The sequence below is a fragment of the Eucalyptus grandis genome, chromosome 3 (assembly GCF_016545825.1).
Source record: "Eucalyptus grandis isolate ANBG69807.140 chromosome 3, ASM1654582v1, whole genome shotgun sequence".
Taxonomy (NCBI): domain Eukaryota; kingdom Viridiplantae; phylum Streptophyta; class Magnoliopsida; order Myrtales; family Myrtaceae; genus Eucalyptus; species Eucalyptus grandis.
This window is the reverse complement of record NC_052614.1, coordinates 25,066,796-25,094,436: the sequence shown is the minus strand read 5'-3', so window position 1 is coordinate 25,094,436 and position 27,641 is coordinate 25,066,796. Positions and strand designations below refer to the sequence as shown.

Below are 27,641 nucleotides of genomic sequence, written 5' to 3'. Positions count from 1 at the left end.
GTTGAAGATGTAATGCCAAATTGGCTTTAAGGAAGAGAATAGAAGGGACAATAGGGCAAGTTTATCTTCGAACTCTAACCCAATATATAATTTATCTTAGATTATAGAAGATATTTGAAAAATTTGTCGACCACATTTAGCATTGATCTAGAGTTCAAGAATTGCATTGAACAATATAAAATTTCGGAATAATATTGGTGATCTAATAAAAAATTAGGGGACGGCATTGTGCGTTAGACCAAAATTCAAGAACCATTTGTGCCATTTTTTCCAAATAAAATAATGCGGAGTAGAGCTATTCTAATTACTTATTGGTGAAGGGTTGCTTACTTGGGTATGCTAAATAAGACGGCTGAGTGATGGGGCATATACCGTCTTGAGTATGTATAGGAGAGCATTTCCAAAGTCTCTGAGGGCTCTAAAGGCCATCAAGGGGCTCTTGAGTCGAACTTGAGCATTTTGAAAGTCATTTTAACTCAATGCAACTCCCACCCAATACCGGCTATGGGTAGGGTAATCGTCACTCAAGAAAAACAAGTAAACCCTTTATTACTAGACTAAATATCTTGGTGGTTCAATTATAAATAGAAATAAATGATTAAGTTTGAAGAGTAAGTTTGGAAGGAAAAAGAAAGAGGCAATCGAGGTTTTTGCTTCAACATATAGAGGATGTAACATTGTCAAGGGTTTGGTTGTTGTTCTCTTAGATGAAACTACATAAGGTCATTGCTAGTATAACACATCTACTAACCATCAAAGTATATCATTTTGCAATTCTCTTTTTCCAATCCTCATTATCAAAATCGACATTGCTAATCCTTTGAATATGTAAGTTTTGGATTTGCTAGCTATAATTTGAACTTTGCCGATGAAGGTGCTGTCATGAAGATATCGAAAAGAAAATTCACACATCTTAAAGTTCAAGTACTGCATTGTACTCATTTTAAATAGTGATAGGCATAAACTTGCTATGTAAGTTTGCAATCTTAGATCACACCCTTATAATTGCTAGAGACGGAAATGGAGGATCACGGAGTGATTGTAGGATGGTTTGGATGCTTGAACATCGAAAGTTTTCGAAAGGATCGAAACGTGCTCACTCAAAATGGATCTCTTCATCTCTAGGTGATAATGACCCGAGCAGCTATTCTAGGCTCAAAGCACAAAAATGGGCGAGCTTGAGTCAGGGTCTCATGTAGAAAAGTTCCACCTCTGCCATTTGTGGTTGTTAAGAATTTCATAAAGATAAATACGAAGGCTCAAGATTAGTGATCTTTAGCAAAACATCATGAAGAAAACCATCTTGTATAGAGTGATCCAATCAAAGTTGATCCCATCACTTTTACGACGACGTGTTTGATGCTCTACCAGAAATTCTCAATCTATCATTCAAGAATCTCTCAAGTTATATTAGGGAGGGAATTTTGGAGGGAGAGGAGATTGTGCATGTTACCAAGTTAGATGCCATCACATATATGACAAATGGTAAGGAACCTTGTTTCTCGAAGGTTTTCAGTGACGTTGAGTCCAATGCTAAAAGTCAAATTTGAGGGAGAAAACAAAGCTTCCATTTTCCAACTCCTAGCCCCCACAAGAGACGGCTCTGAGATAGGAACGAGTCAACATATTATTGCAAGTTCGACGAAGGGATGATAGAGGGAATCAAAGGACGATACCGGACTCTCGAGTTGGGCTTTAACTTGTTATCCAGGATTGCCCATAAGAAACATATATACGTAACATTCTGCAGGTTGGGCGAGCGGGCCGGGCTTTATCCCTATAGGTCCTTTCTCAGGCCTTTCTAAAATTGCATTCAGGCCCTTGTCGTGTGGATGGGCCGGTCGGGCCGGTCAGGCCCGATAGTCTAGTGCATTAGACGTGTAAGGATTCCTTGGCTAATCACTTGTAGAAGATTTTTATTCTATCCAGTACCCATAATAGATAATGTAAAAGTGACTTTTGGGCATTTAATGGGTTTTGGTAATTTCGGGAAATGAGAAAATAGTAGGGGCTCGCGTATTATGTGAAAAGTCTTGTTAACGAGTGTCTTGAATACTTACTTATCATAATTAAAAAATGTTTGAAATGAGAGAGAGAGAGAGAGAGAGAGAGAGAGAGAGAGAGAGAGAGAGAGAGAGAGGAGTCAATCAATGGACTAATAAATCCATTTAAAGATCCTGATCCAATTGAGACACAAAGAAGCACGCTTTGCTCAACCATTCATGCTTGCTTCTTTAATTCAGAAGTCGACGGGAAACCCTAATGGACTAATAAATCCATTTAAAGATCCTGATCCAATTGAGACACAAAGAAGCACGCTTTGCTCAACCATTCATGCTTGCTTCTTTAACTCAGATGTTGACGGGAAACCCTAAAAGAAGAGACTCTTGATACAAATTCAAGCTCAAGAATCCTGGAGTTCACTCAAATTTAGTAGATCTAAAGAACAAAGAAGAACGAAGATGATCATGTTGGTGCTTGGTTTCCTTGTAACCCCGCAGTGACTTGACATTTTGTGGCCGCTTGTTGTCGGATTGGGGTTATATGTACTGCTTGTGAAGCAATCTTTTCCCACAAGTGATGATCACAAAAGCAAAATCTGCAATTGTTGTAATATTGAAAGATTCCACAACTTTCATCAAGTAGTTTCTTGCGAATTTTTTATCCTAATGAGATCATGCTTTTTCTAAGAAGGGATCTCATTGTATCTTAGGGTCTATTTGTTTTGAAGGAAAACCATTCTTAGAAAATTGTTTTATGACTTTCAGTTACTTTGATGGCAAAAAACTAATCGATTTGCGGAAAATATTTTCCATAGACTGAAAACAATATACTTAAATTAGGAGAAAACGTCTTCTCCTTATGGAAAAAATGAAATTACTTTCTCTAAATCACCAAATAAATGGAAACTAACCATTTTTCTTGAATATGATTTCCTTGAAAAATGTATTCCTTTATCGTGAAGTTTTAAGTAAAACAAATGCATACCCTTAATGTATTGCCGAGTTGGTTCGGTCGAATGATCTAGTTTCGCAACCAACACTCTAAAAGAAAAGAAGAGTCCGACTTCGACTGTTCTGCCAAAATTGATATGATATATTATTAGATGTTAAAAGGGGGTAAGAAAAGGCAGGGACATTAAACCTAGGAAAGGTGGTAGGTCAAGACATTTGTGGAGGGGAAGGGCAAGTTCTGCTTCCATAGGTGGTTGAGGAGGCATAATGAGGGAAGAAACGTGGAGTAACATTGAATGTGACTTCATGTTGTGGAGACAGCTTTGTTCCATGACGCGAAAGAGATGGCCAACAACACATCAGGCCCTACTTCTTCAAAGCTGGTGGGCAATCTCCCCCACACGTGGGTAGCTCGCACGTGCTCGTGCCTAATGGGAGGGGAAGCTCAACGACATCGAGGTATGCCTCTTCGTCCTTCCCGAATTCTGTATTTCAAGAAGCGTGAGATCTTAAATTCAAAGGAAAAAGTAATTTCTTATGGATTTTCTTACTCTTGACCGGTTTATTTTCATTGAATATAGTCACAAATGACAAGGGAAAAATCACTATTATTACTGCTCTTGATGGCAGATGAAAGCATATGGTAATGTTGGACTCCTAGAAAAGACCTTAAGTACATGATCAAATCTTACACTAATTTGCACCATCTCCACTTGAAGTAAAGAGTTAGCATGCTATTAGATAAGGTTGAGAAAACCTTAGGCCATCAATTGTCGAGGGTCCCAGACCAGTTTGCCTTTTTCTTTTTCGTAACCCCATTATGCTTTCTCTTTTAGGTCAAACACCGTTTATGCAATTTGATAATTGCTGGCCCAACGTCGGAGAGATCACCTACTTTTTTTCTTTTTCTTTTTTCCAATGAGGACTCGCGCTTGGTTCACGTTGCAAGAGAACCCCTAACTAGTCAGTGCCGATAGTCTGATGGTGTGTTTTGCGTGACGATATTTCCCGATTGTAGCATCTTGGTGGGGCTGTAGCAATAGGTTCGCCGATTGTAGGGTGGTTCAAAATAATTATGACTCAAACCGGATATTTTGCGACAGACATGAAACCCTTATTGTAATGCCACGAAGGATTGCTAGCGATCTTTTCTCTTCCCCCTTGTAAGATTAATCCACAAAAAAAAAGGCGATATTTTTTCTTCCCGTCTTATAAAATTAATCCAAAAAAAAAAACAAAAAAGAATTTTGACTGCCTATGTTTCACACATTGTTTCAATATTAAGGACTTGATAATATCAAAGCAAAAGCGTTAAATCATGAGAAATCCCCAACTAATACACCTAAGATAAATTTATCACAACTTAAGTTTTGACCACTAAAAATTCCAAATTATTACCCCTGTGATAAATTTATCTTATGTTAGTTTCTGTTAAATTTTGCCGTCAAATTGCTAAGTTGGATGACATATGACAGTTGACAAATATATCAATTTGAGGTTTTAGCCATCGTTTGTCATATGTGTATCGATTTGTAGTTTTTGTAGTATTAGTTTAATTTAACATAAACTAACAAAAGGTCAATTTATTATAAATATACCTATTTTGGGTCTTTTATAGTAAAAAATTTAATTTTGATTAAATTTATCATAAATATATCAGCTTTAAATTTTTAGTGGTCAACAAATTAGTCAAAGATAAAATTATCATATATATACCGATTCGAAGTTTTTTGTTGTTAATGCAAAGCAAAACTTAGGATCACCCCATGTGATGGCGGCGTTGGCTTCGGGCTCCTTCCCCTAACGCAAGGGAAGGTGTTCGAATCCCAGCGTCGTCACTAGTGGTCTTAAGTGCGGTGTCGTGATGGTGGGTCATGCGCTAGCACCGCTTTGAATTTACCTCGCCGACTGTCGGTTGTACGGGAGTTCCCGGATTATCAAAAAAAAAACTTAGGTGGCCAACCTCTTTCCGACGCGTAGTCCAGTCCAGCGGAGGTCGATTAGGGAGCTGACAAAGCCCCCATCTAGATTCCCTTTAGTCAATCGTGCTCACTGAAACTTAAATTGCAAGACATAATCCCTTTTCTTTAAGTAAAAGCACTGACAAACAATCCTTGCATCACACGCGGCCTTCACCATTTTGCCTTATCCACTTTTTGAAATCACGACTTTGCATCCTACGTTAGTCATCGGACACGTATTATTATGTCTTCTTATTAGATAAGGATCATCGAATCATCACTTTCATTTGAATATAACCCTTCCACTTTTCTGATATGAAATCACGATGGCAGTTGAATCAAGAGAAGAATGAGGCTGACCCAGATCGGAGGGTGGCGGCGGCAGCGGCGGCGCTGTCCGCAGGGAGACGCTCAGACGCGGGGTGGGTGGCAGATGGGGAGTGGGGGTAGTCGGGGTAGTGGCTGGTGGGGAGATTAGGATGTGAATGGGATTGGGGAAAGGCCTTATGGGAGATTTGGGAAATTTGAATTTTTCCACGGAAAGTGTAAGTCCTTTCAATGTTGGATTTTCGTCCAAAGTTGCAAATTAGTTTTTTTTTTTTTTCCTGCAAGTACATGATGCAAAATTATAAGGTTTGAGAAGACTTGGGATTAATTTTTGTGTTTTCCCTCAATGCTCCTCAAGTGCATAAATTGAGTCTTTCATATGAAGAATCATAAGTGAATAAAGCCCCATGAAACAAATAATTCAAAGTAGGATTAAAATAACAAAGATGTACAATATCGATAAATAGAATATGAGAGTAGAATTATATCCCAGCATTGTGATAGCGTAATGTATGACCGTTTTTCCCGATATGTTATGAATCGATGGAGCTTAACATGCATAACAACCATAACTCTACACCGTAAGTCTCTAGAGAATTCCACCCTAAGTTGTCTATTCCCATGTAGTTGACCAATACCAATTTTAAATATTCATGAGATCTTTATCTTCATTACGAGCTCCATCGTTATCTTTTTATGATGTGAACGAGGGTCTTCTGGGTATCTTAGCAATCTCCACTGCCTATATATTTTGTTATAATGAACGATTAATAGCCATATGGATCAACAGTTGAGATAATCGAAAGACATTATATGAAAACAAGAATAAAGGTAAATAGGAGATCCCACTTCTTTTTGAAAATGATCAACTACTTGTTTACTACCTCCACCTTCATTGCCACCACGATCATCAGAACTCGGTGAAAATGATGGGATTTTACAGATGTCGATTCCTGGTGGAGCCACAGATCGCAGCCAGCTCGACGGGCTCGAGTGGGAACTTTAAGTCCTGGAACAAATTCTTACGGAATCCCCTCTCAAGTTGAGCCAATTGCTATATGAAATGGACTGGTCGAGGATAGACACAGTCACGCTTTCAATCAGTCTAGGGCTTCTGAAAAGTAGATGCATGCCCCTAGCCGTGACAATAACAAGTCATTCACATAGCCACGAGTGCGGGCTCCCTTGAAACTCACTATCACGTACAGCTAACCTTGCACCCACTCAAAGGAAATCATTTTCCGAATCGACCCCGTGGAAAAATTGTCGGAAATTCTTATAAAAGGTGAGCCAACATTGATGGGATAATATTTTGGTTTGTGAAAAGTAAATTGTTATACAAAGTAAATAAAATATATGGGACAATGTTAGATTGCTTGAATATAGTCATGCGATCATATCACATTGGTTTTAGCACATCTTGATTTGGTATCAATGCAGTGAAACAATACTAGCGTACGCCCGTTTTTTAACAGTGACCTCCAATGGAATAAATAGGTTATGGCCCACTTACCCTCCTCAATTTATATACTACTGTCTAACGGAGGAGAAGGAGAGGAAGACCAACTCCCGAATTTGTACGGTTTCATCTGATGGCAGTGATCAGTCAAACAAAGTAGTTTTTTCGAATCAATTTAGCGTTCTCTAAATTCTAATGTACGGGCATTAGATTGTTGAATTTCTTCCAAGTGCCCCCTTTTAACTCAAAAGCTCACGAAAAAGATCAAATTGGAAATTTGGATCATAGTTTAAAGCAAGTCGTAAAAATGAAGTTCAAACTTGTGATGTTGAACCAAAAAAAGAATGAAGACAATCCATAAAAAAGTTGATGCACCGCTACATAACGTGGCATGCTCTTATGAGATGTCAATCATAGTCTACTTACTTAAACATCAACTCATAACTTGTCGAGTTACTTAATACATTGAACATTAACGTCGGTGTTTAGCACTTTGTTGCATTATTTACAGTAAAAGTACGAATGTATATACATGTTTGGTAAAAAAAAAAAAAAACCCTTTCCAAGTGAATTATAAGTGGGTGGATATGGATGAGACTGATCGTGCCAGGTGCCTGGGGGCGTGTCTTATGGCCAATGTCTCATGACACCCAGGACGCTTGCCTCCACGTGAACTGCACAAGCCATTCCAATTCAATCGCTGCTTCCTGCAGTCACAAGCCCCACATAGCTCCACAACCACCGAACGATCCTGATCAAGCTCTGAACACATTACCGCATCTGGCCTCTTGCCTTGCCGCAGAATAAAGTCCCCTTAACGATGAACCCCTTTGGAGTTCACGGAAGGGACCTAACGATGAAACCCTTTGGAGTTTACGTAAGGGACATTTCGGCACAACCCGAGTTTAGTACGGATCGGATGGTCGGGGCCATCGGATCCGACGTTCTCGACCGTGGTAATTTTGTTAGCTGAATATGAGCAAAAGCAACAACACTGCCCCGCTTTGAGGTTCATAAGTAAGTGCATCGTCATGTGTCGACGGGTTTGATTGTCCAGACAGGCCACCCGCTGCATTCATTGATATCTGGATCAGGTGGTCCAGCTTCCCCTCGAAATGGATTCCCAAGCACACGCTCTCCATCTTTATCTTGTCTTAATTACTGAGCCGAGAGAGCACGGAACTAAGGTCAGACAGAAGAACAATCTTTCACTATTCAAACCAGGAGAACGATGAAGAGATTCCTTTGGGGCTACTGTCTAATGAGTCACATTATGTAATCAAGAACGATAGCGGGAATGACTCGGCACCAAACTCGATCATTGCGATCTTGAACCGTTCTTGAAATATGCGTGATGATGCGTTTGATGGGTATGTGCGGACATGTTGGACCCTTCAATGAAAACACAAGACAGCTCGAGCTGTTCAGCTCTCTTGTCAGATGGAATTATCACAAAGATTCAAGATTAATGTTTGGCCCGGCATATGGTACGGACATCACCCTTATGATTGCACGTAGGACTAACTCAAGAGCCCTGAACAAAGATCGATTTGTGCTCTAATTCAAGCTAATTACGCTCATCTTGATGGGTGTTTCTGCAGGAACTTTAGAGGGAATTCAACTGTAGAAAAGATGGCTTGGTGAGGCCGGTTAAAGAAAAGGGGCGGGTGGGAAAAGTTGAAAGGGTAAATTTGTTGACTTAATTATTATTAATTATTATTATCTACAGCAATTACTAATTAAGGGGGGTCTAATGTGAACTAAAGAGCCCTTAAAACTCAACAAATAGGGCAAAAAACATGTTTAATGAAGAAAAAATATTGAGGGGGGTCTTATCAAATCGTACAATAATTCACGGATTTTTCCTTCTCCCCCTCTTCATAATTTCCTCGGAAGAAAATAAATGATGCCTTCTCGAAGTAATCATTTGACCGAATAAGATTTACCCAAAATTTGATGAATTAGATTAAAATAAAGAGATCAATGTATTTACGATAAGAAGTATGTGTTCTGCGTTTTATAATAAGATTTACCCCAATGGAAGATAAAATAATTACCAGATAAAAAATCATTCAGACCTACTCAATACTTTTTCTATCATATTGTCATTTGCCCTACTCATCATAGTAGCAGTAGATTCAACCTTGAAGTGGAGCTAATCTCAATAGATTTTGAAAATGTGCATCATATGGGTACTCTAATTTCCACGTAAATATCACCACACAAGTTTGGTATGGCAATCCAAGCATTCCTTGGAAGTATATATCTTCAATCGGCCTTTGGGTGCCAGTATAGATGCAACGCTGCTAATGTTGATAGTCCTTGACTGTTTGATGACTTAACTTCATTTTTGTCTACTAGCTGAAACTTTTAGAATAGTTAGTAGCAATCCCATAAATTATCACTTTTGAAAATGATCATCGGAGAAATGGTAGATAAGGTGATTGTGAAGACATCGACGGAAGCTGGTGCAGGAGGAATTCTTTGAGACGAAAGGGGCACGGGGTGATTGGATTCTATAAATCCACAGCACGAACATAACAAAGATGCTGATTTCCTCGCTATTGTTTGATCACACGGAGTTGCTGCGGTGGTAAGAAGATTACAAGATCGATCATATCTACAAGGAAGCCGATCAAAGTGCGGACCAGAAAAGATGGAGATTGAAAAATCTAGTGACATCGTCATTGTTTATCATGTTCCTGATGATGTTGAAACTATGTTATTAGCTGATAAAGATAGAGGCCATGATGTCTTCTAGACTTTGTGCCGTGGATTAGTCCCCAAGTGAACGCCTTCTTTTCAACAGAAAAAGAAAGAAACTGCTTGGTACAACGAATAACACCGTTTATCATTCCAAGAAGCTGCCGTGCCAGTCTTCAAGGTGCTTCTGCTTTGGAGCGGGTATTGCGCCCAACATTCTGCGCTTCCCAACGCCTCACGGTAAAGCGACGGCAATAAGTTCTTTTTCCCGCACGGGGAGGGAGGGAGAGAAAGAGTGTGTTGCGGGGGCCCAAGGACAACTCCACAAAGACTTCCCATTCTGATGCAACCTCTCGATTTTTCCTCAGCTGTCCACATCACTGCTGGCCTTTTGGCCGACCCAACTTCAATGTTGTCCCGGACTTCCCTTCTTCCTCCCAGACACACTTCCCTTTCACCGTCACCCTTTCGCTCTACCCCTTACAAATACTTCTCCATTTCGCTTTGAGCCACCGAATATGTGCCCCTTTCAGCCCCCACGTTATCACCATTTCATAAATCTCGCAGTTTTTCCTTTCGTCTTTTTCATGTTTGGGGGGTTCATCAGATATCTCTGAGATATGGATATTCAACTAGGTCTAGCTCTCCCAATTCATGACCACCCTGCCAAAGGGTCCGAACCAAAAGATCATGAAGGCTCGTACAAGAAGTGGTTCAACAAGAAAAGGTGTCATGGAGAGGCATTTGGAGAACACTCCTCAGGGAAATCGCAGTTGTTGGCGTGGAGCAGTGGCCCGAATGAGGAAGATGACCCGAATGCGAGGCGCGGCAAGTTTTCTTGTTCTATAAACCAGTATGTCATCCCAAGTCAATCCTGATTTTAAATTCTCATTATTGTCGACGGACAAAACAATTATCACTTGCAATATCAATATTCGTTGGAAGTGAAAATCGCTGTGGAATGCGTAATTTTTCAGGTTTAGGTATAGTGAAGGAGCTGATGACAATGATCGGGTCGTGGGGTGGCCACCCATCAAGTCCTGGAGGAAGAAGTTCATGCATGGACAGCGTCCACCGCGCCGAGATCTTCACGAGAATGTCCGGCAGGCCTAACCTGCGCAGGTCATGTGGGAGACAGCGGCGTAAGCGTCTCTCTTGATCACGGCTGATCCCACGAACAGCTTGTCGTGGAGCTTGAGGAGCCTCTCCCTCTCCTCGTTGTGCGGAGGATCCGAAACCGGCAGCACTTGATTCTTCGATAAATTCGACGCCATTGCTGACCCTCCTCTCTCTCTCTCTCTCTCTCTCTCTCTCTCTCTCTCTCTCTCTCTCGCTCCAGGTTGCGCAGAGGTTCTTGGAGAAGTCAGTCAACGCACAGAGAAAAAGTAAGCAGCGCGTGTCTGAGGGAAGCGACGTCGAAGGCGGGTCGAATTTGGATATTTGGAGATGTTGTCAAGCTTCTACCTTCTCTTGTTTTTTTGTTTGGTTGACGCGAAAGTTTCAATGTTGAAAATGTAATGCAAAACGGTTTTTAAGGAAGAAATAAAAGGGACAATAGCACAAGTTGTCCCGAACTCTAGTTCAATGTGCAAAGTTGTCTTAGCTTATATGAAAATGTCTAAAAGTTAGTTGACCACATTAAACATTAAACACAAGTTTAGGGATGGCATTGAACATATTAAAATTCCAAGACGACATTGGAAATTGGACTAAAGTTTGCGGATCATATCAAACATATTAAAAGTTTTTGGATGGCATCGGGTATAAGACCAAAATTTAAGGATCATTTATGTCATTTTCCCTAAATAAAATGATGCAAAGTAAAGTTATACTTATTATTTGTTGATGAAGGTTTACAAACTCGGGTAAACTAAATGAAGTGGCAAGTGATGTGGGCGTGTGCCATAAAGGGTACTTTCAGGAGAGCATTTCCAAAGCCTTCAAGGATTCCAAAGGCCATGTCTAGGGCTCTTGAGTCAAAGCCAAGCATTTTGAAAGTCATTTTAACTCAAAGTAACTCCCACCCAACACTAACTTTGAGCAGGCTAAACATTGCTCACGAAAGATAAGTAACCCCTTTATCGCAAGACTATATAATTAGGTCAATTATAAATAGAAATGTTTAATTGTGATTAAGAGTAGGTTTGGAAGGAACAAGAAAAGAGGCTATTGGGTGTTTTGGCTTAACATATATAGGATGTGATGTTGTCAAAAGTTTGGTTATTCATCTCTTAGATGGAATTGCATTAGGTCGTTTACTAGCATGACAAATATACTAATCATCAACATATATCATCCATTTTGTACTTCTCTTTTTCCAATCTCCATTATCAAAATCAATCATTGCTATTCCTGTGAGTACTTAAGTTTTGGATTCGCTAGCTGTAATTTTAACTTCATCAAGGAAGGCACTATCATGAATATATCGAAAAGAAAGTTTGCACGATAAAAAATCCACGTATTGCATTTTGCTCATTTTAATGCATGATAAGTATAGACTTACTATATAATCATACCCTTATTATTGCTAGAGAGGGAAATGGAGGATCGTTGAGTGATTCTAGAGTGGCTTGGATGTCTAAACATCAAAAGTTCTAAAAAAGATTGAAACATGCTCACCCATAATAGATCTCTACATCTCTAAGGTGATCATGGCCCAAGCAGCATGGCTAGGCCCAAATAATAAATGGGCAAGCTTGAGTAAAGGATCTCATATATAGAAGTTTGGCCTCTCCCATTTATAGTTGGTAAGAATTTGATATAGATGGATATGGAGGCTTGAAATTAGTGATTATTAGTAGAATATTATGAAGAAAATCATAACATATAGGGCAATCCAATCCAAGTTAATCCCATCACTTTTATGACAACGTGTCTGATACCCTATTAGAAATTCTCAATCTATCATTCATGAATTTGTCAATCAATAATAGGAAGGGAATATCAAAGGGAGAGAAGATTGTGCATGTTACCAAATTGATGCCATCCACAAAAATTATATTCATGGTATACATGACAAATGATAAGGAAACCTCATTTTCTCAAAGACTTTTAGTGATGTTGAGTCAATGTCAAAAGTCAATAATTTGAGGGAGAAAACAGAGCTTCCATGGACCAACTCCTAGCCTTACCAAGAGGATGGCTCTTAGATGATGGAGTTGTGGAGTTTGATAAAGAAAAAAAATATTCAAATGCAAAAACAATTTGTTGTGGGTAGGTACTTCCCAGAGAGTCACCCATCCTGCTATATAAAGCAAATAATAGGGCTTTTACTACTACTAATGGTGTACATGTAATTTCCATCATAATTATGTATATGTTAGACTCCTACTATATATAGAGGCAATATCTTTTATAATTGTAACATTGAAGCTTGTAACCTTATAGTTTGCAATGCTAATACTAATAATGAAGAGATTGCCTAGTGTGGTCCCGCGGTTTTTCCCTTCTTAATTTTGGGAAAGGTTTTTCAAGTAAAAAATTCTTACTTGTTTTTCTCCGCTATTTTCTATTCAAAGATTCACATTCCTAAGAATTGGTATTAGAGCTTGCTTTTGGCAAAATAGTGGGAGCAAATATGGACAAAGGGAATGTGAAGATCAATCGGTTTGATGGCAAGGACTTTGGTTTTTGGAAGATGCAAACCGAGGATATATTGTATCAAAAGAACTTGTATCAACCTCTATCTAGAGAGAAACAAGATTCTATGAAGTAAGAAGAGTGGGAAATATTAGATCGGCAAGCTATGGATTTGATTCATCTTACATTGATGTGAAACGTTGCTTTCAAGATTGCTAATGAAGCGACAATGGTGGATTTGATAGTGACATTGTCCAACATGTATGAGAAGCTTTTTGCATCAAACAAGATATCTTTAATGCATCGTCTTTTCAATCTAAAGAAGGACGATGGTGCTTCTGTAATAGATCACATCAATAAATTCAATGCAATCATGATTCAATTGAGTTCAATAGATACCGAATTCGATGATGAGGTACAAACTTTAACTTTATTATCTTTTATCTTTTATACCGAAAGTTGGAGTGCAACTATGACTATAGTGAGTAGTTCGTCTGGTAAGAAAAGGTTGAAGCTTTAAGCAATTTGAAATTCAATTCATAGCGAGGATATTCGCATAAGATAGTTAGGTGAATTCTTAGGTGTTGCCTTAAATACTAAAGGCGGAGGAAGAAGCAATCAACAAGGGCGAAACTAGTACTATGGTAGATCGGAGTCCAGAGAGATAAGTAAATCGAGACCTCGTACTGAAATAATTTACTAAAATTATGAAGAGAATGGCCATTTGAAATGAGATTGTAGAGCCCTAAAGAAGAAAATTCTATATCGAGATTGAAATCATTTCAACTCTTGAAGAGACGCATGATAATGATGTCTTAATTTTGTGCATAGATAGTCTAATTGAGTCTTGGATTCTCAACTTGAGTGCATCATTTCACTCTACTTCATGCAAAGAATTAATGCACGATTTTGTTACTGAAAAATTTGGAAAGATTTATGTTACAAATGATGAATGTTTGAATATTATAGGAAATGTTGATGCTTATATAAAAGCTATCAACGGTTATCAATGGAAGTTGCATGATGCCAAATATATTCCAAGACTTAAGAGAAATGTAATCTCTATAAGTCAATCAAATAGCACAGGATATAGAAATATTTTTGGGATAACTCTTGAAAAATAGTTAAAGGTGCTTTGGCTGTAACACAAGAAACAAAATTAGGAACTTTGCACATGACTAAAGCCAATAGAGAAATCACAATAGTTGCTAAGTCGGAAGCTGATTCCAAATTATAGCACCACAAGCTTGGATACATGAGCTAAAGGGGATATTTAAGGGGAAGGCTACCTGATATGAAGTCCATAGATATTAGTCTATATGAAGATTATGTTTTGGGCAAACAAAAATGCATTAGGTTTTCAAAGATTGGGAAAAAACCAAAGAAAAGAAAATTAGAGTTGGTGCATATAAATGTGTGGGGACCAGCTCCAGTGGATTCCTTTAGAGGCTCGCATTATTATATTATGTTTATTAACAATTCCACCAGAAAGGTATAGGTTTATTTTTTTTTTAAATAAATTTGATGTGTTTGCTACTTTTAAGAGATGGAAAGCTGAAGTGGAGAATGAGACTGGCCTAAAGATTACATGTCTATGGTACGATAATGGTGGCGAGTATGGGTAGTAAGGAGTTCAAGCAATTTTGTGTAGAAAATAAAATCATAAATATAAGAACTATTCTCAACAGACCGTAGCAAAATGCAATTGTTGAGAGGATGGATAGAACTCTCAAGGAGCATGCAAGAAGTATAAGGATATATGTAGGATTACCCATGATATTTTGGGCGCATGCAATTAAATGACAGCATACCTGATCAATGAAGGACTTTCAATTCAACTTGATTTTAAGCTACCATAAGAAGAATGGAGTGAAAAAGAAGGCAAATCTCCCGCATCTGAAAGTTTTTTTTTTTATTGTGTTTCGTATGTCTATGTAGATTCTAAGAATAGAGATAAGCTTGATGCAAAAATTATAAAATGGTTTTCTTACATTGGATATGGTTTTGATTACTTTGGCTATTGATTCTAGGATGAACACTATAGAAAAACAATAAGAACTGCTAATGCTACAGTCAATGAAAACATGTTGTATAAGGGTAGATCTATGATAGAATCTAGTGTGAAGAAACAAACCATGGAGAATAAGGAGATTGAATATGATGAGGTTTTTAAGAGTGTTTTGATTGAAATTTCTAAAATTGTTGCTCTAGACTCTAATCAAAAACCAAAACAAGAATAACGTACACCTAAACTTTGAGAAAATCTAGTAGAACACATAACCTGTACAGAGATATTCTCCATCATTGCATTATATGCTTTTGACTAATGCTGATGAACCAGAAAATTTCTCCAAAATTGTGTAGGTTAAAGATTCTATTAAGTGGGAGTTAGGAATGCAAGATGAGTTGGATTCACTCAAGAAGAACAAAACTTAGGTGTTAACTTAGTTACCAGATGGGAAGAAGGCATTGCAAAACAAGTGGGTCTACTAGGTCAAAGAAGAACCTGATAGCAGCAAAAAGTACAAAGTAAGGTTAGTAGTAAAAGGATTTTGGCAAAAGAAAGGAATTGACTATGTTGAGATTTTCTCTCCACTTGTGAAATTGACTACTATTAGGCTAATATTGAGTATTGTTGCCGTTGAAAATTTACATCCGAAGCAAGTTAAGACTATATTCCTCCATGGTAATTTGGAGGAAGAAATCTACATGGTATAACTAAAAGGTTTTTAGGTTTTTGGGGAAAAAAATATGTTTGCAAACTGAAAAAAATAAAAAATAGTAATAATAAAAAGTTTGTATGGCTTGAAATAGGCTCCTAGCAGTGGTATAAGAAATTTGATACATTTATATGTGGCATCGGATTCACTAAAAGTGATATGGATCACTATATGTGAATGATATATTCATTGCACGATCCAGTATGAGGGAGGTCAACGTACTGAAGTAGCAATTGTCAAAAGAGTTTGAGATGAAGGACTTGGCGCAATAAATCAGGTTCTTGGGATTAGGATTATGTGGGATAGATCGAAAGGAATTCTTAAGTTATCTTAAGAGAAGTATATCAAAAAGGTACTAGACCGATTTGAAGTTCAAAATGCAAAGCTAAAAAATTTTCCTCTAAGAAATCACTTCAAGCTCTCAAAGATGCAGTCACTAAAGACAGATGAAGAGTAGGAGTATATGGCAATGTGCCTTACACGTCAATTGTTGACAAGTTAATGTATGCTATGGTGTGTAATAGTGGTAACCTAGCTCACCTAGTGGAGGGTGTGAGCAAATACATGGATAATCTAGAAATAAAACATTGGGAAGCTATAAAGTGACTATTAAGATATTTGAGAGGCACTTCATGTATGTCATGATATTTTATGAAGAACGGTATAACTTTATGAGGCTTTGTTGATGCATATCTTGGTGGTGACTCAAACAATAGGAAGAGTACATCGAGTTAGGTTTTTACCTTAGATGGCACTACAATCAGTTGGATGTCTGGACTTCAAATGTGTATCTTTCTCTCAACTATTAAGATAGAGTATGTTGCTTTATCTGAAATTGGTAAGGTGATACTTTGGTTGATTTTTTTTTTTAAGGAGATAGGTTAAGAGCAAAGCAAGATAACAATGTTTTCAATGACAGATTTGTCTTGTAGAGAATTTGGTATTTCACTTAAGGACAAAACACATTGAATTAAAATATCATCAAATTCATCAATTGATAGATGATGGGATATTGTCAATGAGATTCTTGGTGCAAAAAACCCAGTAGATATATTAACAAAGATTGTCACCACTAAAAAAATTGAAAATGTGCATTACCTCAATTAGCCTCCATGGTAAGTGAGGAAGGGTTTGCCACACTAGGACAATTCTGGTTACAAAGATGAAGGCTATGGAAGATTATTACTATTTTTTAAAGATCAACCTCCAAAGTGGGAGATTGATGGAGTTATAAAGTTTGATAGAGAAAATAATATTAAAATGCAAAAACAATTTGTTATAGGAGCCACTTCCCCAATATGTCACCCAACCTGCTATGTTAAAGCAGATAATAAGGTTTTTATTATTGCTAGTGACATATATGTAATTTCCATTGAAATTATGTATACTCTAGACTCCTTTTACATATAAGGACAATATTTTTTTTATAGATGTAACATTGAAACTTGTAACCCTAGAGCTCATAATACTGATACTGATAATGGAGAGATTATTTAGTATGGTACTATGGTTTTTCCCTTCCCGATTTTGGGAAGGGTTTTCCACATAAAAAATCTTACTTGTTTTTCTTTTCTATTTTTCTCTTCAAAGATTCGTATTCCTAATATTAGAAAAGAACCAGTCAACATCTTATTGCAAGTTTAGCTGGGGGATGATAGAGGGGATTAATGGACGATGCCAAGTTCTCGAGGTGGGCTTAACTTGTTTTCTCGCCGTGTGTGTGTATCATTTCGCAGGCCGGGCAGGCCTAGTAGGGCTGGGTAGGTTGATAATCAAGTCTGGTGCAGTGGACATGTAAGGATTCCTGTACTCAGCTCTTGGCTGATCACTTCTACAAGAATTTTATTCTATTTAGTACTTATAATATATAATGTAAAAGTGACTTTGACCATTTAATGGGCTTTGATAATTTTAGGAATTGAGAAAATCGTAGGGGGTCACATATTATGGGAAGGGTTTTGTTCATGATTGTCTTTGGGCACTTGTTCATTATATTCACTTAAGAAATGTTCTAAATTTTTCATGCATTAATAACAAAAAAAAAAAAAAAAAAAAACGAGAGAGACGGTAGATTAGAACAAGGATTCCAACTTTGGGCCTCAGTAGAGGTTGATATGGGCAAGAAAAACCAGGTTGTAAATCAATGGGCTGATAAATCCATTTAGAGGTTCTGAATCAATTGGACACAAAGAAGTATGCTTTGCTTAACCATGCATGCTACTCTAACTCAAAAGTCAACGGGAAACCTAAAGGAAGAGATTTTTTTAATACAAATTCAAAGTTATCCAATTTTCAATACGAAGTCCTCGAAATAATGCTCAAGAATCCTGGAGTTCACTCAAATTTAGTGGATCTAAGTAACAAAGAAAAACAAAGATGATCATGTTGGTGCTTGGTTTCCTTGTAACCCCGCAATGACATGACATTTTGGACCGCTTGTTGCCGGATTGGGGTTATATGTACTACTTGTGAAGCACTCTTTTCCCGCAAGTGATGATCAAAAAAGCAAAATGGTATAATTACTGTTATATTGAAAGAGGCCACAACTTTCATCAAGTAGTTTCTTGCGAATCTTTGATCCTAATGAGATTATGTCTTTCTAAAAAGAGATCTCATTGTCTCTCAGGGTCGGCTTGTTTTGAAGGAAAACCGTATTCAGGAAATTCTTTTATGACTTTTCGTTGCTTTGATAGCAGAAAACTAATTGATTTACGGAAAACATTTTCTATAGACTGAAAATAATAAACTTAAATTAGGAGAAAACAACTTCCGCTAATGGCAAAAAGAAAATTGCTTTCTCTAAACCATCAAATGAATGGGAACTAACCATCTTTCTTAAATATAATTTTCATGGAAAATATTTTTCTTTATCGCAAAGTTTTCAAGAAAACAAGTACACATCCTTAATGTGCCGCCAAGTCAATTCGGTTGAATGATCTTGCTTGGAAACCAACCACTCTAAAAGAAAAGAAAACTCCGACTTCGATTGTATTGCGAAAATCGGTATGATATACTATTAGATGTTAAAGGGGGCTAAAAAAGGCAGGGACATTAAACCTAGGAAAGGAGGTAAGCCAAGACATTTGTGGTGGGGGAAGGCAAGCTCTGCTTCCATAGGTGGTTGAGGAGGCATATTGAGGTATGAAGCGTGGAGTAACATTGAATGTGCCTTCATGTTGTGGAGGCAGCTTTGTTCCATGGCATGAAAGAGATGGCCAACAACACATCAGGCCCTACTTCTTCAAAGCTGGCGGGCGATTTTTCCCCTCACGTGGGTAGCTCACACGTGCGCGCGCCTAATAAGAGAGGAAGCTCAAGGGCAATTGAGGCATACCTATCCGTCCTCCTTCCGAAATTTTGTATTTCAAGAAGCACGAGGTCTCAGGTTCATAGAAGAAAGTAATTTTTTATGAATTTTCTTACTCTTAACCGATTTGCTATCATTGAATATAGTCGCAAAGGACGTGAGAAAAATCACTATTATTACTTTCCTTGATGGAGATGAAAGCGTATGGTAATGTTAGACACTTGGAAAAGACAGTAAGTACATGATCAAATCTTACACTAATTTGGCCCATCTCCACTTGAAGTAAAGAAATAGCACAGCAGATAAGGTGAGAAAATCTTAGGCCATCAATTGTCAAGGGTCCCAGAACCAGTTTGCTTTTTTCTTTTTCTTAATCCAATTATGCTTTCTCTTTTAGGCCAAACACCCGTTTATGCAATTTGATAATTGTTGGCCCAACGTTAGAGGGATCACCTACTTTTTTTTTACAAGGCCTCATGCTCGATTCACGTTACGAGAGAACCTCTAACTAATCAGTGCCGATTGTCTAATGGTGTGTTTTGCGTGGCGGTATTTCCTAATTGCAACATCTCGATGGAGCTGCTGCGATTAGCTCACCGATTTGGACCTTCGGGTTGTGGGGTGGTTTGAAATAGTTATTACTCAAACTAGATGTTCCGTGATGGAGATGAAACCCTTCTAGTAATGTCATGAGAGATTGCCACCGTTCTTTACCCTTCTAGTCTCGTGAAATTCATTTAAAAGAAAGAGGAGATTGGCTGCCAATTCTTTTTGCAAATTGTTCCAATAGTAAGGACTTGACAATATCAAAGCAAAAGTATTAATCTCACAAAGAATTCTAAATCGGTAGACATGTAACAAATTTACCCCAAACTAATTTTTAATCACTAAAAACCCCAAACTAATACAGTTATGACAAATTTATCCTCCATTAATTTTTATTACGAGTGCAATGATTTGTGGTTTTTTATAGTATTAATCTAGTTTCATGGAAATTAATGAAAAGTAAATTTGTCACAAATATATCAATTTAAAATTTTTTAGTAGTTAAAAAATTAGTTTGGCTTAAATTTGTCATAGTGTACCACTTTTGGATTTTTAGTGGTCAACAAATTAATTTAAGGTAAAATTATCTCATATATATCAGTTTGAGATTCTTCATTATATTAATCCAAAGCAAATCTTAGGTTGCCGACCTCTTTCTAATGTGTGGTCCAGTCTATCAAGGTGGATTAGGGAGCTGACAAAGCCCCCCAAAAAAAAAAAAAAAAAACCTTGATTCCCTTTAGTCAATCGTTCTCATGGAAACTTAAACTGCAAGAATGTGGACATAAGCCCTATTATTTAAGGAAAAACACAGATAAACTATCACACGCGGCCTTCTCCATTTTGCTCTATCTGCTTTTTGAAGTCACTAACTTTGCATCCTCACTTTTGTCAGTAGACACGGATTATGTCTTATTATTAGATAAGGATCACCGAATCATCACTTTCGTTCGAATATAACCGTTCCACTTTTCTCATTTAAAATCACGGCGGCATCGGATCGAGAGAAGACTGAGGCTGACCTAGCGAGAAGATACTCAGACGCGGATGGGTGGCGGCCGGGGGTAGTGGGGGTAGTGGCTGGTGGGGAGACTAGGATGGGTGGCAGCCTGGGGTAGTGGGGGTAGTGGCTGGTGGGGAGACTAGGGTGTGAATGGGATTGGGGAAAGGGTTCATGGGAGATTTGGGAATTTTGAATTTTCCCCCACAGAAAGTGTAACTAAGTCCTTTCAATGTTGGATTTCTGCCCAGAGTTGCAAATTTGTATTTTTTTTTTTAGGTGCAAGTACGTGATGCAAAATTATGAAGTTTGAGAAAACTTGGGATGATTTTTTGTGTTTTCGCTCAATGCTCCTCAAGTGCATAAATTGAGTCTTTCATATGAAGAATAATAAGTGAATAAGGCCACATGGAACAAATAATTCAAAATAGGAATAAAATAACGTAGATGTACAATATCGACAAATAGAATGTGCAAGTAGAATTATGTATCAACGTTGTGATAACGTGATATATGGCCGTTTTTTCCTGATAGATTATGATACAACGGAGCCTACCATGCATAACAACCATAGCTTTACATCATAAACCTCTATGGAATTTTACCTCAAGTTACCAGTTACCATGTAATAAACCGATGCCCATCTCAGTTTAGATGTCCATGACATCTTTATCTTAATTACGATCTCTTTCGTTAGCTCTTTATGATTTCAATGAGGGTCTTGTCAGTATCTCAACAATCTCCACCGCCAATATATTTTATTAAAAAGAACGATTCCCATTTATATGGATCAATAGTTGAGATGATCGAGAGACATTATATGGAAACACGAATAAATGTAGATAGGAGATCCCACTTCCATCGGAAATGATCGGCCGCTTGTTTACTACCTCCTCCTCTGCCACTGCCACTGCCACTGTCAAAACTCGGCGAACTACACAAGCTGATTCCAGGTGGAGTCCCAGATCACCGCCGGCTCGGGGAATTTTAAGTCCTGGATCAAATTCTTAAGGAATCCCCTCTCAAGTCGAGCCAATTGTTATACCAAATGGACCGGTTGAAGATAGACACAACCACGCTTTCACTAGATCTAAGGCTTCAGAAAAGCAGATGCATGCCCCCGACCGTGACAATAACAAGTCATTCACATAGCCATGAGTGCGGTTCCCCTTGAAACTTTCTATCACGTACAGCTAGCCTTGCACCCACTTGAAGGAAACCATTCGTCCGAATCGACCCCCATGGAAAAACCGTCGGAAATTCTTATAGAAGGCGAGCCAACATTGATGGAATGATATTTTGGTTTGTGAAAAATAAGACATTATAGAAAGGGAATACAATATGTTGGACAATGTCAAATTACCTAAATAGAGTCATGCAATCATATTATTTTGGGAAAATTTACCAAAACAGTCCTAAACATATTACAATTTTTTCAATTCAATCTTAATCTTTTATTTTTTTTGGACAATGAAACCTTAAATATTTTGTATTTATGTCAATTCAGTCTATCCGATCAGTGCTGGCCTATCAATTTTTTATTATCTTTTTTTTTTCTCTTTTTTTTCTTCCTCGCCAGCCACTGGGGTGGCGAGAGCCTATGAAGCACCGACACTCTCTAAAAGCCTTCGTGTCGTATCAGATACTTCGACACGTGTCCAACACTCAATCAACACGTGTTGGAAAATATGATACATAGTCAACTTTCTCGACACTTGAGTCGTAATTCTGACATACGAATTTCCGACACGTGATTTTGATATCAAGGTCAATTTTAAAAAATTTCAATATATATATCTATGTGTGTGTGTGTGTGAAAAAATAAAACACAATAATAAAAATAATAAATTGAGAAAGAAGAAAAACCTAGTCTTATCTTCTCTTATGACTCTCATTTCCCATGATACACAATTCACTCGTTAAGTTTTTTTTCCTCCTCTTCCAACATATCTAACATGCGAGTCTAGAATATGGATCGCTTGTTTTTTCTCCAAATTTTATGAATTATTGAAATAGAGTTGAATTTGTCAAATTAAAACAATGAATGATATTAATAAATGGCGAATTAATGTTTTTAGTATATATTCATTCTAGGCTTTTCTTATTTATTTATTTATTTATTTATTTATTTATTTGATTCAAATTAATTTGATTGAAATAATCATAAAATTGATAATTTATTATGTGTGTGTGTGTGTGTCTATGTATATATATAATATACAACGTGTCTCAACATGTTGGAATTCTCTGTTTTTTTAGAAATGACGTGTCAGTGTATCGTGTCGTGTCGTGTTGTGTGTCACGTGTCACTGTCGGTGCTATTTAGGCGAGGGCATGGCCCTCACTATTGCTGGGTGAGGTCGAGCTCATCCTCTTTTACCTCAAAAGCTTGCGAGAAAAGATCAAATTAGTACTTTGGAATGTAGCTTAAAGCTAGTCGTACTTAATGAAGTTCGAACTTGTGATGTCTAGCCAAAAAGAGAGTGAAGACAATCATAAAAATCGATGTATAATGCAGCATGCTCTTATGGGATGTCGATTGTGGTCCACTTACTTAAACATTGATTCATAACTTGTCGGTTACTTAATATATCGAATATGAACGTCGGTTTATTGCATTTGTCGTATTATTTACAGTAAAAGTATGAATGTATGTACATGTTGGTCCCCCCTTCCAAATGAATAATAAGTGGGTGGATATGGATGGGACTGATCGTGCGAAGTACCTTGGGGCGTGCCTTATAGCCAATGTCTCATGACACCTCTGACGCTTGCCTCCACGTGAACTTCACAAGCCATTCCAATTCAATCGCTGCTCCCTGCAGTCACGAGCCCCACATAGCTCCACAACCACTGACCGATCTCGGACAAGCTCTGAAGGCATCACCGCATCTTGCCTCTTGCTTTGCCGCGGAATAAAGTCCCCTCATTGATGGAACCTTTGAAGTTTACGTAAGGGGGATGGCTTGACCCGAGTTTAAGATGGACTGGATGGTCGGAGCCGTCGGATCCAACGTTCTCGACGGTGGTAATTTGGTGCTCTATATTAGCAAAAAGTGATAACACTGCCCTGCTTTGAGGTTCATAAGTATGTGCATTGTCTCGTGTTGACGTGTGGATTGTCCGGACCACCCACCCGCCGCATTCATTCATATCTGGATCAAGTGGTCCAGCGTCCCCTCGAAATCGATTCCCAAGCACACGCTCTCCATCTTTATCTTGCCTTAATTATTTGAACAGAGACAACACAGGAAAATCAATCAATACCTGTGAACATACGCGCTTACTTTACTATTTGTTGAACTCTTCTCTCTGGCTTCGGGTCTTATCTGGTCAAGCAAAGGGTCTCCAACTAAGTTCAGACAGAAAGAACAATCTTTCACTATTCTAACCAGAAGAATAAGGAAGAGATTCCATTAGGCTTACGGTCTAATGAGTCACAGTATGTAATCAAGAACGATTGAGGGAATGTCTCGGCACCAAACTCCATCATGGCGATCTTGAACGGTTCCTGAAATATGCATGATGATGCGTTTGACGGGAATGTGCCAACATGTCGGACCCGTCATTGCACAACACAAGAACAGCTCGCGCTGTTCAGCTCTCTTGTCAGATGGAATTATCACAAAGATCCAAGATTAATGCTTTCCCTGGCTTATAGTACGGACATTCCCCCTTATAATTGCACGCAGGACTGACTCAAGAACCCTAAACAAAGATCGATTTGTGCTCTGATTCAAGCTAATTATTCTCATCTTGAGGGGTGTTTCTGCAGGAACTTTAGAGGGAATTTCACAGTTGAAAAGATGGCTCGGTGAGGGCGGTCAAAGAAGAGGGGCGAGTGGGAAAAGGTGAAATGGTAAATTTGTTGACTTAATTATTATTAATCATTATTATCTACAGTAAACACGACTTAAAAGGTGCTCTAATGTGAACTAAAGAGCCCTTAAAAGTCAAGAGACAGGCCGAAAAGCATGTCTAATGAAGAAAATATGTTGAGGGGGGTCTTATCAAATCGTACCATAATTCACGGACTTTTCCATCTCCTCCTCTTCATAATTTCCTAGGAAGAAAATAGATGATGCCTTCTCGAAGTAATCATTTGACCGAATAAGATTTATCCCAAAAACGTGGTGAATTAGAATTAATCAAGATTTTGAGATCGATGTATTTACAGTAAGAAGTATATGTTCTCTGTTTTACAGCATGATTTACCCCAACAAACGATAGGATAATAACCAGACAAGAAATCTTTCAGACCTACTCAGTACATGTATCTCCTCTCTTTCTATCCTACTATCATTTGCCCTACTCATCATATTGGCAGTAGATTCAACCTAGAAGTCGAGCTAATCTCAATGGCTTTTGAAAACGTGCGTCATATGGGTACTCTAAATTTCCACATAAATGTCACTAGACAAGTTGGGTATGGTAATCCAAGCATTTCTTGGAAGTGTATTTGTTTGATGGGCCTTTGGGTGCCATGGTATAGATGAAACGCTACTGATGTTGATAGTCCTTTACTGTTTAAAGACTGAACTTTATTTTCATCTACCAGCTGAAATTTTTAAAACAGTTATTAGTAATCCCACAAAACCTTACACCTAAAAATGACCACCAGAGGAGTGGTAGATAAGGCGGGTGTGGAGATGTCAACGGAAGCTAGAGCAGGAGGAATGCTTTAGGATGAAAGGGGACATGGTTGATTGGATTCTGTTTATCCATGGCACGAACATTGGAAAGATGCTGATTTGCTAGCTACCGCTTGATCGCACGTTGTTGCTGTGGTGACTCGGGGATTACAGGATCGATCATATCTACAGGGAAGCCAAATCAACGTGCAGACGAGCTGAAAAGATGGGGAGTGAAGGATCTATCGACATTGTCATTGTCTATGACGTTCCTGATGATGTTGAAACTGTGTCATTAGCGGATAAGGATTGGGGCCATGATGCCCAGACTTGTGCCGTGTATTAGTCTCCGAGAATGAAAGCCTTCTTAATTACAGAAAAAGAAAGAGAGGAAACTCTTTGGTACAGCTTATGACACCGTTTATCATTTCAAGAAGCTGCCATGTCCGTCTTCAAGTTGCTTCAGCTTCCTAGCGCGTATTGTGCACAACATTCTGCGCTTCCCAACGCATCACGGTAAAGCGACGGCAATAATTTCTTTTTTCCACACGGGAAGGGAGAGAGAGAGAGAGAGAGAGTTGCGGAGACACAAAGACAACTCCATGAAGACTTACCATGCTGGTGCAGTCTCTCGATTTTTCTTCAGCTGTCCACATCACTGCTGGCCTTTTGGCCGACCCAACTTCAATGTTGTCCCAGACTTCCCTTCTTCCTCCCATACACACCTCCCTTTCACCGTCACCCTTTCGCTCTACCCCTTACAAATACTTCTCCATTTCGCTTTGAGCTACCGAATACGTGCACCTTTCAGTTCCCACATTATCACCATTTCATAAGTCTCGCACTTTTCCTTTCTTCTTTTTCATGATTAGGGGGTTCAACAGATATCTCTGAGATATGGATCTTCAACTAGGTCTAGCTCTCCCAATTAGTGACCACTCTGCCAAAGGGTCCGAGCCAAAAGATCATGAAGGCTTGTACAAGAAGTGGGCCAACAACAAAAGGTGTCATGGAGAGGCATTTGGACAATACTCCTCAGGGAAATCGCAGTCGTTGGCATGGAGCGGCAGGCCAAACGAGGAAGACGACCCGAGTGCGAGGCGCAGCAAGTTTTATTGTTCGCTGAACAAGTCTGTCATGCCAAGCCAATCCTAATTTTATATTCTAACAATCTTCGATGGAAAAAACAGTTATCACTCGCAATATCAATAATCGTTTGAAGCGAAAATCACCGTGGTATGCATAATCTTTTCAGGTTTAGGTACAGTGAAGGAGCTGACGACAATGATCAGGTTGTGGGTTGGCCGCCCATCCAGACCTGGAGGAAGAAGTTCATGCACGGGCAGCGTCCACCACGCCGAGATCTTTACAAGATTGTCCGTCAGGCCTAACCTGAGCAGGTCATGTAAGAGACAGCGGCCTAAGCGCTTCTCCTGGTCATGGCCGATCCCATGAACAGCGTGTCGTTGAGCTTGAGAAGCCTCTCCCTCTCTAGTCGCGCCGAGGATCGGACTCTAGCAGTGCTAAATTATGTCTCGAGTTTGAGCGTTTACATAATACGATTTGCAGGACTCTTTAAAGCTGTACAAATGTGGAAATAATTAAAGGATGAATTTTCTCCTTTGGAGTGAAGCCGCGGAAGTCTTCTTTTCTTCGAGGGACGCCGCTGCAGCTTTACGTAAAGAAAGAAGCTGATGAAGGCCTGCACGTGAAGAATGGTTAATTGGTGGGGCCCAAGGTCAAACCTTTGACCTTGGGCACACACCCGTATTTCACGCTTGGGCATCTGCACGAAAAGCCAAAAATAAGTGGGCCAAGTCAAGAATTTGACTTTCAGGGCACACGTATAATTATAAAAGGGCGGACAGCTCAGGGAGGTTTTCTTCTTATGCGGCTGCTGCACCCGTACGAGAGAAGGAAGAAACCCTACCTACTTGAGCCGCAGGTCCTCCGCAGGAAGCTTAAAGAGATACGCGATTTTGTACATACGCGAACAAGGCATACGTAGAGTATTGTAACTTGAGCTTGAACACGGATTTTTTTGTGCCGTGAGTTGTTTATTTATAAAAATTTGAGTTTTTTTGTTAAATTTAGGTGTGGGAAACATTTGAGCGTGTGAGTAATTATAAATTCCGATTCTCCAATTATAGCAGATTATTTGATGTTGGCTCTATCTGTGAATGTAGGTACCAATACTCGGACCGAACCACGTAAATTTATAGTGTCCTTATTTTTCGCGTTTATGTAAATTGCAATATCCTGTCATTTTCGCATTATATCCCAACAAGCAGAACGTGATTCGTCAATGAATTCGACGCCATTGGTGACCCCCCTCTCTCTCTCTCTCTCCCCAGCTCGGGCAGAGGTTCTTGGAGAAGTCAGTCAATGCACAGAGAGAGAAAATAAACACAATTCGCATCTGAGCTAAGCGACGTCGAGGGCGGGTCGACTTTG

General features: G+C 38.7%; 2 protein-coding genes across 2 annotated transcripts; both read left to right on the top strand.

The window, feature by feature from the left end:
* The first annotated feature begins 9,192 nt into the window (after window positions 1-9,192).
* Window positions 9,193-10,997, top strand: LOC104437023. The gene is made up of 2 exons (XM_010049881.3): window positions 9,193-10,257; window positions 10,382-10,997. The coding sequence occupies exons 1-2, from the start codon at window positions 10,025-10,027 to the stop codon at window positions 10,515-10,517; spliced, it is 369 nt and encodes a 122-aa protein (XP_010048183.1). The 5' UTR covers window positions 9,193-10,024; the 3' UTR covers window positions 10,518-10,997.
* A 14,460-nt stretch (window positions 10,998-25,457) lies between these two features.
* Window positions 25,458-27,276, top strand: LOC104437025. The gene is made up of 2 exons (XM_010049885.3): window positions 25,458-26,317; window positions 26,443-27,276. Exons 1-2 carry the CDS (start codon window positions 26,085-26,087, stop codon window positions 26,576-26,578), a joined length of 369 nt encoding a protein of 122 aa, XP_010048187.1. The 5' UTR covers window positions 25,458-26,084; the 3' UTR covers window positions 26,579-27,276.
* Window positions 27,277-27,641: the final 365 nt, after the last annotated feature.